Raw genomic sequence first — 17,915 nt, 5'->3', positions numbered from 1 at the left:
CAAGAGATAAAGTTCCACACGTTTTGGATTCGGATTCGGGCCTCCTGACAGCATCAACTTCAAACGGACCTAGCCACTGATATAGAAGGAATTTCGGGGCCCATGAGTACTTGTTGAAAAGCTTATGGAGGCAAATTTCATATGGTTTTGGTCCCACATCAAAATTCCTACTGAGCTGCCGGGAATCTGCAAAACAAGCCATGTAAATGTGTTGGGCCTTGTAATTGTGTTTTGGGCTTAGCCTCAGGGGGTGTGAGCCCTAGGGCAACCCTAGGACGTCCCTAATCATATTAATTCAGTAGCCTTCATCGTTTAGAGTTGTGTTTTGCTTAGATTATTCTGTCAAAAATAGTTTCGCCGCTAGATCGGTTTGTGAAACCCCAAATTCATGTACTTAATCATTCATATGTAATTTGGTTGCAATCTATCTTGTTCTTGCTTGTGTTCTTCGATTCGTAATAAGGGATTAGCCTTCTCGGCGAGGTCAACCGGGTTTCGGCACGGTTGATAATCAGAGGAGACGTGGTGCTGCGATTGCGGGGCTCAGTAGCATGTTCGTTCAGAAGCCGGATCCAGTTGTATCGCGACTTCGCCCAAATTGTTGTTTATCAATACCTATCGGAAGATCGGGACCTAACATCGTTCATCAGTTTCCAACTTTCCATGGCCATCTTTCTTCCTTTGTAGTTAGCCATAGATGTCTCTCATATTTCCCTACTGAATATTGATGTACGACAGCTCATGCTTCCAAACCCTTCTTTTCTTGTCCCAGTTGAGTTGCAGCCAGTATTTTTTTTTGGGTGCAACGACCGATCTCATTGAAACTACCACTAGAACAGATACCATCATCTCAATCGGGTGGCAACCCCCATCTCAATCGGGCATGACGTCCGTCACAGGCTAGAAGTCACTGATGTGAAAAGTTATCTCAATCGGGCAAACGGCCGTCACGGATGAACCTATCTCAATCGGGCCATAATTAAAGCTTGTCACCGATAGCTTTGACCCAGACGATCAGTCCAACTATAGCCCGTCACGGATGACCTATCTCAATCGGGCCTAAACTATAGCCCGTCACAGATGACCCTTACCTATGACGGGCATTAACTATAGCCCGTTATAGCCCGTTACAGATGAGTCATCTCAATCGGGCCTAAGTTAATGCCCGTCACATATGAGTCATCTCAATCGGGCCTAAGTTAATGCCAGTTAATGCCCGTCATAGATGACGTCCCGCCTCTCTCAGGAGGGCCTTTTTTGCCCTTACTCGTGTGCACCCGGGATAGGGCATTAACTATAGCCCGTTACAGATGAGTCATCTCAATCGGGCCTAAGTTAATGCCCGTCACATATGAGTCATCTCAATCGGGCCTAAGTTAATGCCAGTTAATGCCCGTCATAGATGACGTCCCGCCTCTCTCAGGAGGGCCTTTTTTGCCCTTACTCGTGTGCACCCGGGAAGAACTTCCCGATTGGTCACCCATCGGGAAGTTGCTCCAGGCCAAGCACGATTAACATCAAAGTTCTTTGGAGATCGGCTTCCGGAAGAGTAGTAGTGACTTGTTGGTATGAGTATTCTATTAATCCTATTAAGTCCTACGCCAGGATGTCACACTACAACATCCCTCATTCATATACATTCATTCACATACACTGATGTGCACTAGTGTTCCTGATCTTCCGAAAGGTTCTGATAAACAACGATTTGGGCGGAGTCGCGACACAAATCGATCCGGCTTCTTGAACGCGTACGCTCTTGAGCCTCGCAATCGCAGCACCACGTCTCCTCTGGTTATCACCCGTGCCGAAACGCGGATGACCTCGCCGAGAAGGCTAATCCCTGTTTGCCAATCGAAGAACACAAACAAGAACAAGATAGAAAACAACCAAAATTGCAGATGAATGATTAAGCTCACGAGTTGGGGTCTTACAAACCGATCTAGCGGCGAAACTGTTCTCGACAGATTAATCCAAGCAAAACCCAAAAACCTAAAGATAGCGGTGGGTACTTATATATAAAGTTTAGCGTCGTGCAACCCCTTCTCAACGCAACCTTAATGGGTTCCAACACGATACACGGGCCAAAGGCCCAAATACGGTGACGCAACACCGGAACAGATTCTGGACGTCAACTTGTTTGGTCAATTCCCATTGACTCGGAAAGAATTTGGACGTGGGACCAAAATCATTGGAAAGGTTATCTTCTTAGCTTTCCATACATATAAAGAACGCCCCAATCCGAGCACGTATGCGACCTAGGCGTCCGTTTTAGTGCAGACTGGTCCTGGATTCCGAATTGCACCCGACATCGACTTGGTTTGGGTCTCCACCTTGACTTAGATGTCCTCGATGATCCTCTATGGCTCTAAGTCCTTCTCCAAGTGTCTCCTTATCCCCTCCATTTGTTCCTAATCACAATATAATCATTAGGTAGCAATCTATTCTCGAATTCATATAAAGAAGAACATAGGAACGAGCTCACCTCTAAATTTAATTGTCGCGCACGAGCTCTTGTTATCGGTCCCTCAATGACCATTGGAGGATTGTTGTGTGTATCTGAATTAGTGATGTCCGTATCATCCTCCCCCTCTTGAATTTAAGTCGTCCTCGACTCAAGCTCATCCTCTTATCCCAAGTATGGCTTCAAATCTAACATGTTAAACGTGGGGCTAACCCCAAACTCGGGAGGCAACTCAAGTTTATATGCATTATCATTAATCTTCTCAACAATTTTAAAAGGACCATCAGCACGAGGCATCAACTTAGACTTTCTCAATTATGGAAATCTATCCTTTCTCAAGTGCAACCAAACTAAATCACCCGGTTCAAGCTTAACCTCTTGCCTACCTTTACTACCAGCAATTCTATACTTTTCAGTCATCTTTTCAATGTTGAGCTTAGTTGACTCATGCATTTTCAAAATAAATTCAGCGTGTGCCTTAACATCATTATGAACCCTCTCACTAGTAGGTAAAGGCAAAATATCAATTGGAGCACGAGGGTTGAAACCATACACTACCTGAAAAGGACTTACCTTGGTAGTAGAATGTGTTGCCCGATTGTATGCAAACTCCACATGAGACAAACATTCTTCCCACATCTTTAATTTTTTCTTCAAAATAGCCCTCAACATGGTACCCAAAGTGATGAGGGATGTTAGATCCCAATCTTCCGATAGGTATTGATAAACAGTCGATTTGGGCGGAATCGCGACACAACTCGATCCGGCTTCTAAACGAACAAGCTATTGAGCCCCGCAATCACAGCACCACGTCTCCTCTGGTTATCAACCGTGCCGACCCGGTTGACCTCGCCGAGAAGGCTAATCCCTGCATGCGAATCGAAGAACACAAGCAAGAACAAGATAGATTGCAACCAAATTGCATATGAATGATTAAGCACACGAATTTGGGGTTCCACAATCCGATCTAGCGGCGCAACTGTTCTTGACAGATTAATCTAAGCAAAACCTAACTCTAAACGATAACGGCTACTTAATAAATGTGATTAGGGACATCCTAGGGTTGCCCTAGGGTGCACACCCCCTTGGGCTAAGCCCACGACACATTTACAAGGCCCAAAACCCAAATCAGATTCGGACTGGATGAGGTATGTGGCTTGTTTTGCAGATTCCCGGCAGCACGGTAGGAATTTTGACGTGGGACCAAAATCATCTGAAAGTAGACTCCATAAGCTTTCCAACAAGTACTCATGGGCCCCAAAATTCCTTCTAGATCAGTGGCTAGGTCCGTTTGAAGTTGATGCTGTCAGGAGGCCTGAATCCGAATCCAAAACGTGTACAACTTGATCTCTTGTCTTCTATGGGCCAAAAGTGACGTGGTGAGGTAGAAGTATACTTGGAGAAGGTCTTAGTTTGGTCCCCAATCAACTTCTTCAATCATCCATGCATTACTTACGCTCGGTCTCTTTTCTTTCACCCAAGCAAGTACCTCTGCGAACGAAAACACACGAAACTCAATGTGTAGCAACGTTTGTTCAAATGTATAACAAGTAAATCTAATATAGAACATATGCACCTTTGGTTGATCAATATATAAGGTGGTCATGGTTATATCCGAACTAGTTGTGTCCTCATCATCCTCCCCTTTTTGATTGGAAACCGTCCTCGGTTTCACCTTGTCATGGAGCGTATTGTACTTATCTTTGTCTATCACAACATCCTGTACGGAACATTTCTTGATGGCCATATGATTGGATCCTAAAAACTTTGTAGCCGAAAAACCACAACACTCCCCTTCTTGCAAACCAACCTGTAACTCATTTAAACAACTAGAGGAACTAGATAGATAATTACTTATATGCATGCGGTCCTCTAGACAATACATTTCATCCTAAAAAGGAGGTATAGTCAAATTCGAACAAATATATACTCGATGCACATTATATTCTCCTTTACTATCATAATTGCCAATAATATGAAAAATCACATCAGAAGGGCATGGCAATTCAAAGCTTGCAAATAATTTCTTCTCTAAACAGTTGAGTGGACAAATATCATCAAATTGAATATAACCCAAGTATTTAAAGAAGATAGCAATTTAAGCTCTTCATTCTCGCTAGCAATGTGAATAACATGTTTAAACTCAACACATAGTGGCTCTACTATAGAACTAACATGCTCATTCACTAGTTGTGGCATGGATATAAGTGAAGCATCGCACAACTCTTCTTTATCACATGTAACATCAAGCAAATTGTTTTGTGACAAAGGTATTTCAACAATCGGTTCCACTATGGGTTGCTCTAACGTAGCATAAGTAGTGGACATAGTTGGCACATTATAAATATGCATACCTTGAGTAGCTGTAGCACCATTATCATTACCTTTTTTCTCATCTTCAGAAATTATCAGCGCTTGGTCAATTGAACATTCTTCAAGCATGCATGGAGCTATAGATAAGTCTTTTTCCTCTTCGTCTTTCTTCTCTTTCTCATTACCTTGGTTATTCTCAGATGCCAGCAAAATATTAGTATCCAAAACAATAGGCACAACAATACATTCGTTTTGTAATTCAGACTTAGTTGAAGACATCACAATAGCATCTTTCCTAGTATCTCTGAAAATCTCATCGATTCCAATCTTCATCCTTTCAAGATTATCTTCGAAAATTTCAGTAAAACTCATGGGTACCAATTTCATTTTCCGACCATTATGTCTAAATGTGTATGTATTAGCAACAAAATTATGCGATCCATTATTAGCAAATACCCATGGTTGACCAAACAACAAAGAACATGCTTGCATAGGGACAAGATCAAAATTGACAGTATCATGATAATCTCCAATCGAAAAGTTTATTCTCACAATTCTATTTACCTTGAACTTACCACAAGAGTTGAACCATTTGATGTAATATGGTTGAGGATTCGGTTGTGTAAGCAACTCAAGTTTCTCAACCAAATCTAAACTCACAAAGTTATTGCAACTCTCATTTACGATTATAGTACGACATGCTCTGTCCTTAACTACAAACTTTGTTTCAAATAATTCGTGGTACAGCCATTGCTCCACTTTCTCCATTTGAGAACTTAGCACTTGTTGCACCAAAGTACTGTCATCATGTGCACCTTGTTGGTATCGCTGATTTTGAGCGCCACTCATACCTGTCATTGGAAACACAAAAACAACAACAAACAATGAAGGTTATCCCTAATAATCTGCTACGCGGTGTAGTGGTGCCCCTCAACAACTCAGCCAAATGGAGCACCTTACCAAGTTCTTACAAGTGTCTTACCAGCAATGCTAAGGATGGTACAACCGGTGGCTGGTTCGTGACACCTTGAAGGACGTGATGTGGCGATTGCAAGGATCAAAGCGGTGTTGACCAGAAGTATATATGTGGAGCTTGAAAGGCACAATATATAGCAGCAAAGGAACACAATTGTGCTAATAAGAAAATACAAAGTTGAATAATAGTTCAAAGTACTAGTCAATGTGCTGGCCTAGCCTAGACTCAACTCTAGCTCAAGCAAGCACCCGACACCTCTAAAGACTAGATATGAATCAATGCACAACTCTGCACTCTGATAACATACTCAAAGGATGAATGATTTTTTTTCTTGGTGCGGCTTTTTTTAAGCACCTTTCTGCCCCTTTTTTTATTTTTTTTAGGTGCGGCTTTTTTCTTTTTTTTTTCTTTGCACCTTTCTGCGTTTTCTTTCTTTCTTTATTCCTTTTTTTTACTTTTTTTTCAACAAAAACTGACCACTGACCTCGAACAGGGACTCAAATGTAAATATGAATATTACAGGGACTCAAACGCAAAGTGCAAAACTAAAATTGGATCATCTCAAAAATGAATTGCTCATATCATGTAGGTTCCGTTTTTATAAAAATATCTCAGATCCGCTGCTTAACAATTCTATAAAGAGGATAATACAGATAGTCACAGATAGATCTGATCTAATCTGGAGTCTCTCTTCAACCGTACAGTACTCCCCGCACGCGCACAGTACGGCAACTCCAAAACCGTTTGATAAAAATTTCTCCAAATCACAAAAACGGAAACCCGATGACGAGACGATTCAATTTTTCAAGGTCCCGGCAACAACCGACAAGATGCAAAACTGGACCCAAAATTGACGTACAACTCGCACGTGATAAACCCTAGAAACAAAGTGATGAACAGATGCAATACTCAAAACTAAAAATTAAATCTAAAACTAAACCAGCACTCGACACGACGATGCAATCTAGAATTCAACAAAGCAAAATCTAATAGAACAATGCAACGGCTCAAATTGTCTAGTTAAAGAATAAATATTTTTGTGTGGCAATTTTCTGGTTATGGGAAGATAAATTACCTAATGGGCAACCGAGCTCTGATACCAACTGATGAGGGATGTTAGGTCCCGATCTTCCGATAGGTATTGATAAACAGTCGATTTGGGCGGAGTCGCGACACAACTCGATCCGGCTTCTGAACGAACACGCTACTGAGCCCCGCAATTGTAGCACCACGTCTCCTCTGGTTATCAACCGTGCCGAAACCCGGTTGACCTCGCCGAGAAGGCTAATCCCTGCATGCGAATCGAAGAACACAAGCAAGAACAAGATAGATTGCCACCAAATTGCATATGAATGATTAAGCACACGAATTTGGGGTTCCACAAACCGATCTAGCGGCGAAACTGTTCTTGACAGATTAATTTAAGCTAAACCCGACTCTAAACGATGACGGCTACTGAATAAATGTGATTAGGGACGTCCTAGGGTTGCCCTAGGGCGCACATAGGGATGGCAACAGGGCTGCACCCGCCGGGTTTCATTACCCCGTCCCCGCCCCCGAGTTGATGGAAATCCCCCGTTCCCAGTCCCCATCCCGTGCTCGGGGAAGGTTTCCTCCCGTCCCCGTCTCCGCATCGGGTACGGGGCACCCGCGGGTTCTCGCACCCGACCACAAACATCAAAATACATAGAGCAATTGAATATGAACATATGATAAAGAGTTCACAGTTCACACCAAAGAAATGAAGCAAGAGTAAAGAACTTCAAAATTCAATGTAGATGTGCATTAAAAACATAAACTTGATGCACTAGTGATTAGTGAATACGAGTGGCATACACTAAAGCAGTAGATAAGTACTGCATGTTGATGCTTTAAAAATCAGATCGAGTCAATGCTGTCCAGGTTGCTTGCGGAGCCAGCTGCATGAGTAGCTTCTTCGTCTCATGACGGCTACAACTACGGCGAGAAGATGGGAAGAAGGTGGCGAGATGCAGCGATGGCGCGGCTTGACGCTGCGACGACGGCGCGATGCGGCGGCGGCGGCGAGATGCGCCGCCGCTCACCGAGCCCGGCGCGGCAGCTCCCTAGCAGCGTCGACTCCCCCCTGCCCCCCTGGCCCCTGCCGATTGGATCTGAGAGTGAGAGAGGGGATCAGAAGAGTGGAGACTGGAGAGAGAGTGAAATGAGAAGACCTAGGGTTTTCTTGCTTTATATACTAGCACCTCCGAATTGGGTTGGGCTTTTACTTTCATGTGGGCTAAGGCCTGCATATGCGCTAATGTCGGGACCCCATGGGGATACGGGGCCGGGGAGCTAGCGCCCGCCCCCGGCCCCGGCCCACCCGACGGGTGAATAAAATGGCCAATAACAGCCCCACGGATAGTGTTTCGCTCCCAATTAGAGACCCTAATAGAGTATTTCCCCACCGGGGATCGGGTTACGGGGCCCCATTGCCATCCCTAGGCGCACACCCCCTTGGGCTAAGCCCACGACACATTTACAAGCCCAAAACCCAAATCAGATTCGGACTGGATGAGGTACGTGGCTTGTTTTGAAGATTCCCTGCAGCTCGGAAGGAATTTTGACATGGGACCAAAACCATCTGAAAGTAGACTCCATAAGCTTTCCAACAAGTACTCATGGGCCCCGAAATTCCTTCTAGATCAGCGGCTAGGTCTGTTTGAAGTTGATGCTGTCAGGAGGCCCGAATCCAAATCCAAAACGTGTACAACTTGATCTCTTGTCTTCTATGGGCCAAAAGTGACATGGTGAGGTAGAAGTATACTTGTAGAAGGTCTTAGTTTGGTCCCTAATCAACTTCTTCAATCATCCATGCATTACTTACGCTCGGTCTCTTTTCTTTCACCCAAGCAATTACCTCTGCGAACGAAAACACACGAAACTCAATGTGTAGCAACGTTTGTTTAAATATATAACAAGTAAATCTAATATAGAACATATGCACCTTTGGTTGATCAATACATAAGGTGGTCATGGTTATATCCGAACTAGTTGTGTCCTCATCACAAAGTGCGGTAGCCTACCTCCGTTTGTCCATCTGTTTGTGGGTGACATGTTGTAGAAAACAATAGCTTTGTACCCAACTTGTTCCATAGCGTGCGCCAGAAATGACTTAAGAATTTTGTATCACGATATGAAACAATAGTAGAAGGCATACCATGCAAGCGAACAATCTCATGGAAAAAACAGATCAACAATATGAACAACATCATCACTTTTATGACATGGTATGAAATGTGTCATCTTAGAAAAACGATCCACCACCACAAAACTGCTATCCTCCCCCTCTTAGTTCTAGGCAATCCCAAAACAAAGTCCATAGAAATATCTGCCCAAAGAATAGAAGGTACAGAAAAAGGCATATATAAACCATGTGGATTCAAACGAGACTTAGTTTTCTGACAAGTGCTGCAACGTGCCACGAACCTCTCAACATCCTTTCCCATCCTTGTCTAAAAGAAATGCATGGCCAAAACATCTTCCGTCTTCTTAGCTCTAAAATGTCCCATCAACCCTCCTCCATGCGCTTCCTGTATCAACAAAAGACGAACGGAACCAACTGGAATGTATAGACGATTAGCTCTATAAACAAATCCACCATTGATCACAAATTTGTTCCAAGTAAGTCCCTCTTTGCAATTTAACATCACTTCATTAAAATCAGGATCAAGCGCATATTGTTCTTTAATTGATTCAAGTCCAAAAATCCGACAATCATGTTGGGACAAGAAAGTATAGCGCCTAGACAAAGCATCTGCAATCACATTATCTTTCCCTTTCTTATGTTTGATAACATAAGGAAAAGATTCAATAAATTCAACCCATTTTGCATGTTTACGATTCAAATTATTTTGAGAGCGAAGATATTTAAGCGATTCGTGATCGGAGTGAATAACAAATTCTTTAGGCCACAAATAATGACGCCACGTCTCTAAGGAACGTACAAGAGCATACAATTCCTTATCATACGTGGAATAATGCAAAACAGGACCATGCAACTTCTTGCTAAAGTATGCAACAGGCTTACCATCTTGCATCAACACACCTCCAATGCCAACTCCACTAGCATCACATTCTAACTCAAAAATCTTAGCAAAGTTTGGAAGTTGTAGCAATGGTGCGTGTGTAAGCTTGTCCTTCAAAGTGTCAAACGACTTTTCCTGTGTCTTTCCCTAATGGAAGACCACCCCTTTCTTCGTCAACTCGTTCAATGGTGCAGCAAAGGTACTGAAATCTTTGACGAAACGGCGATAGAATCCTGCAAGTCCAAGAAAGCTCCTCACCTGTGTGATGGTTTGGGGAACCGACCAACTCTTTATGGCTTCAATTTTTGACTCATCCACCTCAATTCCCTGTGGAGTAACAATATATCCAAGAAAAGAGACTCGTTCCGTGCAAAAGATGCACTTTTCAAGGTTAGCAAACAAACGTGCATCGCGTAGAGCATTAAAAACAGCACGTAAATGATCCATGTGTTCATCCAAAGACTTACTGTAAATCAATATGTCATCAAAGTACACTACCACAAATCGTCCGATAAAAGGCCTTAAAACCTCATTCATTAAGCGCATGAAAGTACTAGGTGCATTAGTCAAACCAAAAGGCATTACTAACCACTCATACAAACCAAATTTTTAGTTTTAAAAGCTGTTTTCCATTCATCTCCAAGTTTCATTCTAATTTGGTGATAGCCACTACGCAAGTCAATCTTTGTGAAAATTATAGAGCCACACAACTCATCAAGCATGTCGTCTAACCTAGGAATAGGATGACGATATCGGATAGTAATATTATTAATGGCTCTACAATCAACACACATTCGCCAAGAATCATCCTTCTTAGGAACCAAAATTACAGGAACTGCACAGGGACTAAGGCTTTGACGTACATACCCGCGGTCCAAAAGGTCTTGAACTTGCCGTTGAATTTCCTTAGTCTCCTCTGGGTTGGTTCGATAAGCAGCATGGTTTGGCAATGATGCTCCTGGAATCAAATCAATTTGATGCTCTATCCCTCTCATGGGTGGCAATCCTGGGGGTATCTCAGCTAGAAAGACATTCTCATACTCCTGCAAAAGGTTAGTAACAACAGGAGGTATCGAACTAGCAATATCATCAAAAGAAACCAAGGCTTGTTTGCATATCAAGAAATAGCACATATCAACATCTGAAATTTCAGCAATGTCACATTTTGTTGCAAGCATAACACCATCCTTCAACTTAATTCCCTCAACCTTAGAACTAGGTGAAAGCTTATCCTTTTTAGGTGGAAAAACAGATTTAGCCACTTGCTGATTTTCAGATTCAGCTTCTACAATTTCAGCAGGGGTCAAAGGTAGCAAAATAAATTTCTTCCCATTATGCACAAAAGTGTATTTATTACTCCTACCATGGTGTGTAGCATCATTATCATGTTCCCAAGGACAGCCCAGCAAAAGTGAACAAGCTTGCATAGGAACCACATCGCAATCAACAGAATCTGCATATGAGCCAATGGAAAACAAAACCCTACAAACCTGTGTTACCTTTGCTCTTCCGGAATCGTTTAACCACTGAATATGGTAAGGGTGTGGATGTGTACGTGTAGTCAAGCCAAGCTTCTTGACCAAATCAGAACTCAACAAGTTTTTGCAGCTACCTCCATCAATGATCACACGTGCACGATGGTTGTTGATGACGAAGAAAATCTGAAACAAATTATAGCGTTGCAACTTGTCATGCTGCTGTACATACGTGCTGAGCACCCGCTGCACAATAATGGTCCTGTAGTCCGTTGTGTCATCACGACCAAAGACTTCGCCATCCTCATCCTCAACTTCTTCTTCCCTCTCTTCCTCTTCCACGTCGGAGGTGGTGATGTAGCCATCTTCTGTAGCAACATAGGCCCATTGACTAGGGCAATATTTCTGCACATTCCCAAACCCTTGGCAACGGTGGCACTGAATGCGTCCCGTCGAGGCGACAGATGAGGCACTCTTGGCGGGTACCTGCGAGGAACCTTTACCTGACTCTCCTGGTCGTGGTGGAGATGGTTTTGGTGCCGTAGAAGCTCCGGATGCAGCTGGTCGCTTGCTCGCTGGCTGGGAGGACGCCCGAAAAAAGACAGCCTTGGGCAGTCCCGCAGATGGCGTCGTGCGCGGAGTGTATGTGCTTGCCTTGCTCTTGCCTTGATGGTCGCGCCCCTGTAATTCCTTCTCTGCAAGCATAGCTAACCGAAACAACTGGTTGACAGAGTTAAATTCCTTATAATCAACAATGTTCTGAATTTCCTCCCTTAAACCAGAATAAAAACGACAAATAGCATCCTTGACCCCCTCCACTATGCCACAGCGTCTCACACCCTTTTGTAGCTCACCATAGTAATCCTGTACAGATTTATCCCCTTGTTCCAAACGCATCAGTTTCTTGCGTAAATCTCTATGATAAGATGGAGGAACAAACCTATCGCGCATAGCTACCTTAAGTTCTTCCCAAGTAGTAGGTAGTACCCCCTCATCAGATAACCCAGCCCACCACATAATAGCAAAATCCTTGAATTCACTACTGGCTTGTCTAACTCTATGTTGCTCGGGTACAAGGTGGGCATTAAACTTTTGTTGTACTGTCATCTCCCAATCAAGATATTTCTCAACATCATAATTTCCCCAAAAAGATGGTATTTTAAACCTAACCTTAGCATAAGGATCATCGGCGACATGATTATTATCATTACCTTGTTGGTGGCGAGTGCCACCCATACCTGTGCGGTTTGTGCGTAGGCGACGTCGTAGCCGTGCTTGCCTTGTAGCCGGTGCGTCAATATAGCCACTGGAATCGTACACCGTGTCTTCAGGATGAGCATCGTCGTCACCACTCACCACTTCCTCATTGGAAGGTGTCTCCAACGCGGTGACCCAATCAGTTAGCGTGGATATCCGCTTGTCCAACCTCTCCATGTGGTTCAGGAAGCCGATTTTAGTGAAGGCATCTTGGACAGACTTTGCAACGGCCTCCATGATGTCCTTTTGAGGTTGCTCTTGGCTGACACAGTCAGCAAAATCCTGGGGACTCTTGTCACCTTCGTTACCTGATATTGAAACATCAAAACAGAAACAAAACGGTGAAGGTTATCCCTAATAATCTACTACGCAGGTGTAGTAGTACCTCTCAACGATTCTCAGCAATATGGAGTTTCTAACCAAGCTCTTATAAGGTTCTTACCAGCAAAGCAAAGGATACCTGGAAGGCGTAGACAGCGATTGCAGGGATCAAGAACCTGTGCTGTCCAGAAGTAATATGTGAAGCTAGGAAGGCCAAATATATGTATATGAGTGGTACACAATCCAATGACAGATAGTAATGCTGAATAAAAATCCCAAGTCACTTGCCCTTAGTTGCTGGTCTACTTGTGTCCTAGATAGTAGTGGTTACAATTATGGCTCAAGAAATAAAATGACACTAGTAAGCAGCAAAGAAAGACTTGCAGGCAAGCTTCGGCGAGTTTCAGCAAAAACTACAAAACCAAACTGGCAGATAAGCTCAACGGAGCGCGTCGTGAGCTCAATGCACTAGTGGAAATCAACTTTTCTTTTTTTTTTCTTTTATTTTTTTATATTTTTTCTTTTTTCAGAACATGAAAATAGGCACACCTCCAAGTTACAGCTCAATCGGAGTAGATATGTGGCATATGGATTTTTCTGAAACCACTATAAACAAGGTGCAGGAACTTGTGAGCTCGAACAGACAATTTTGCAAGCCAAATTTTGGAATTTTGGATTCGCCAAACCCACCGAAGGGTTATCTTCGGTCAATTCCCATTGACTCGGAAAGAATTTGGACGTAGACCAAAACCATTCGAAATGTTATCTTCTTAGCTTTCCATACATATAAAGAACGCCCCAATCCGAGCACGTATGCGACCTAGGCGCCCGTTTTAGTGCAGACTGGTCCTGGACTCCGAATTGCACCCGACGTCGACTTGGTTTGGGCCTCCACCTTGACTTGGACGTCCTCGATGATCCTCCATGGCTCTAAGTCCTTCTCCAAGTGTCCCCTTATCCCCTCCATTGTTCCTAATCACAACATAATCATTAGGTAGCAATCTATTTTCGAATTCATACAAAGAAGAACATAGGAACGAGCTCACCTCTAAATTTAATTGTCGCGCACGAGCTCTTGTTATCGGTCCTTGAATGACCGTTGGAGGATTGTTGTGTGTATCCGAATTAGTGATGTCCGCATCATACACAACCATCAAAAATCATAAACAACAGAATTATATAACTCAATGAGATCTACAACTATTGTATTGGTCCTTTGTACAAATAAATTCATTTGAACAATTCAAATTTTGAATTTTCAAAATTTGACAACTTCGAACAAAAATTAGGATTAATAAATGATTCGAAATGGGAAAGTTATCAAAACCAAAGTTGTAGAGCTCATCGAGGTGCAAAATTTTTATTTTGGTCATTTCTCCATCTGACTCTATTTAAACAAATTGAAATTTGAAATTCAAAGTTTGAGAAATTAAAATATAATTTTTTGTTAGTGAACGACTTTAACTGAAAAAGTCATCAACAACAAAGTTGTATAACTCATCAAGATCTATAACTTTTATTTTGGTCATTTTTCTATATAATATTTTTTTGAACCATTTGAATTTGAATTTGAAAATATGACAACTTCAAACAACATTTTCAAATACTAAATGATTTCAACTGAAAAAGTTATCAACAGCAAAGTTGAACAACTCATCAAGATCTAAAACTTTTATTTTGGTCATTTCTTCACCTGATAAAGTGATAGTAACATTGTTCACAAAATTGATATATCTCTTATGTGGTTTTATAAACTATAACACCTATATGTAAAATTTGTGAACAATATTACTAATATTTTATCAGATGAAGAAATGACCAAAATAAAAATTTTGCACCTCGATGAGCTCTACAACTTTGGTTTTGATAACTTTTTCAGTTGAAATCATTTAGTATTTGAAAATATTGTTTGAAGTTGTCATATTTTTAAATTCAAATTCAAACGGTTCAAAAAATATTATATAGAAAAATGACCGAAATAAAAGTTATAGATATTGATGAGTTATTCAACTTTGTTGTTGATAACTTTTTCAGTTAAAATCATTTAGTATTTGAAAATGTTGTTTGAAGTTGTCATATTTTCAAATTCAAATTCAAACTGTTCAAAAAAATGTTATTTAGAAAAATGACAAAAATAAAAGTTATAGATCTTGATGAGTTATACAACTTTATTGTTGATGACTTTTCCATTTGATATCATTTACTACGCGTAAAATTATTTTGACTCATAAATTGAATTATTATACTGCAAGTTAATAATATTGCTATAGTTCAACTTACAAATATAAACATTTCATATGTAAAATGAAAAAATACTCATCGGTGACGGGCTTTAGGTAATGCCCGATAGAGATTAAGTCATGTCAACTGGGATTAGTATATAACCCGTCACTGATGAGTCATCGGTGACGGGCCTCAAGTTGGTGCACGTCACGGATGATGGTCATCTGTGACGGGCTCCAACTTAAGGCCCGTTTGAGATATGGAATGTTATCTCAATCGGGCCTAAAGTTGGTGCCCGTCATGGATGATGGTCATCTGTGACGGGCCCTAACTTCAGGCCCGTTTAAGATATAGAATGTTATCTCAATCGGGCCTAAACTACGGCCCGTCACTGATAGGTGTCATCCGTGACGGCCTTAAGTTTTATGCCCATATAATATGTTTGTGCGACCATATATCAATCGGGCACTTTTTCAGCCCGATTGAGATGACTTCCTTGTGACGGCCCGCTATTTTCAAGCTTGTTAGAGGCCGTCACAGATAGAAGGATCTGTACTAGTGTACGCACGAGCCTGTAGCTACTGACTATATGATTTTGTAGTGCATGATTATAGTTTTCACTTAATGGTAGTGCATAGAAAATTAGGATGATCTGCCATTTAAGTTGCTTTTAGGTTGTATTCAACGGTTTAAATCATGCCGATCATACAGACCATCACTATATCACTCACGCATGTTGTTCAATATAGTTTAGTTATTTTATTGACAATAGTAAGCTTGGATTCATATCATCGTAGTTTTTTTTATTGTTCCTATGTGTGCGTACTTTAAATCCATATAGACCCTTCTGCAAGACTGCAGCTATGCTTAACTTAATATCAGGAACATCTATAATGTAATATGGAAATAGCTTTCTGTTGCAGGCTTTGCCGCTCCATGCTTAACCTCTTTTACCCTAAAAAATAAACAATTTTGTACATATATTTTGGAATAAATATACCTCCTTCACATATACCATATACTATATATAGTATACGATTTGTCCGCTGCAGTTATATGTATTGTTCTTCTTAGTAACATTTTCTTGTACATATATAGCATTATTGTTTTGTCTATACTAAAAGTATTTTATGCTTATTGCAGATTCCATATGGCGCATGTACTTATTTCACAGCTATCATTTGGAGATTCAAACAAAAGAATCCATGCAAGGGTCTCCAGGCTATGGAACTTTACTGATCTCAACGATGATACAAAAATTTTCCACACTGATCTTGTCTTACTCGATGAAATAGTAATAATTTACCTGCCAAATCCATTTTCTTATTTGCCTTACTATACCAATAATTCTCTTGATAACATGATTTGTATTTATAATCTGCAGGGGACTAGCATACATGCCCAAATTTATCCCCCTATAACAGAAAAGATGAAACCTCTCCTTAAGGAAGAAAAGGTTTACTACATTGACTCATTCACTATTAGGGCTGCAAACAGAACATACAGGCCAGTTGCAAACAACCTAATGATCCTCTTCAGTAAATGGACAACACTTGAAGAACACATTAATGTCCCTCCTCATTTCCCTAGTATTACATTTTCACTGACACCATTTGAAGATGTTCCTTCGCTTGTCGAGAAGAATTCATTCTACGTTGGTAATAACATACTTTTATTGTGTTACAACTATTGTTATATGCGTCTTCTGCAATGCCATATCATTTTATTAAATTTTTATGCAATGCAAACAGACATTATGGGTGTGATCACTGAAGTTGGTGCAGTCACTACTATACGTCCTAAGTCCAGAAACGCTGAGAGCCTAAAAAGGACATTACAGATCCGCGATGCAAGGTTTGTTTAGTACAGCTAAATATTTACATTTTTATTATTTACTTAATCTTTTTCGCTAGCATTCACACAAACTATCTCACATATTCTTAACACTAAGTCATCTTTTCCAATTACAATTAAATCACTTTTTCCCCTCCAAATCCACAAAACTAGTAATTCGACTCTTCCTGTCACACTCTAGGGAGAAAGAGCAACGTCTTTTGATGCTGATGACATATACAGTGCTGGTCAAACTCAAGCTCAAGTTGTTGTGTTTGTTGGAACACTTGTGAAAGATTACAGAGGATTAGGTACATTTCTTTCTAAACTTTCAATTACTGTAGTATTGACTGCATGCAACTAACAATATCTAATAATTTCCTCCACATATATAGGCCTTACACTAACTGGAAGCTCACCATGCAAATGGTATATTAATCTAAATATTCCTAAAGTAGCAGAATTAAACGAGAGGTAATTTAATTTACTTACAGTTATTCTTGCAATCTATGTGCACCACTGTATTCTTCAAGGTTTTTACAGTGTCCATTAATCTAAGATGCAATTCTTCTATGTAGCTTTAGTACAAACTTTCAGCCAATCAAGTGGGTTGATGAGCCTGCTACAGGATACAACCAGGATGTACCAGAAGAAAAGAGTACTGCAGAAATCCTTAATATCAACCCACACAAACACAAGGTTGACACTATCTCTAAAACACATCTTAACTATATCTATCCACTTTTTGATAATAAAATTACCAATATGATATTTTCACTGTCCTCTTATGCAGGGAACACGTTTTATAGTAAATGTGACTGTTAGAAGGATATGCAATGAATATTCTTGCTGGTACAATTCATGTCGAATATGCTATAAAACTTCAAAACCATATGGCTCTAGCTACAGATGCTCCAGCTGTTCTAACATCGGAATACCAGATCCAAGGTTCATAATAGAACACGCTCTGTCTTCCTACATCTTTAGCAATTATCATCCACACATTGCTA

General features: G+C 41.0%; 1 protein-coding gene across 1 annotated transcript; it reads left to right on the top strand.

Annotated features, from left to right (window-relative positions):
• Positions 1-16,222: 16,222 nt before the first annotated feature.
• On the top strand, positions 16,223-17,107 carry LOC107279197 (uncharacterized). Its single transcript, XM_015758558.1, has 4 exons — positions 16,223-16,366; positions 16,457-16,730; positions 16,824-16,926; positions 17,080-17,107. The coding sequence occupies exons 1-4, from the start codon at positions 16,223-16,225 to the stop codon at positions 17,105-17,107; spliced, it is 549 nt and encodes a 182-aa protein (XP_015614044.1).
• Positions 17,108-17,915: the final 808 nt, after the last annotated feature.

Source organism: Oryza sativa, chromosome 10 (genome assembly GCF_034140825.1).
Source record: "Oryza sativa Japonica Group chromosome 10, ASM3414082v1".
NCBI classification, from domain to species: domain Eukaryota; kingdom Viridiplantae; phylum Streptophyta; class Magnoliopsida; order Poales; family Poaceae; genus Oryza; species Oryza sativa.
This window is presented reverse-complemented; position numbering and strand designations above follow the sequence as displayed.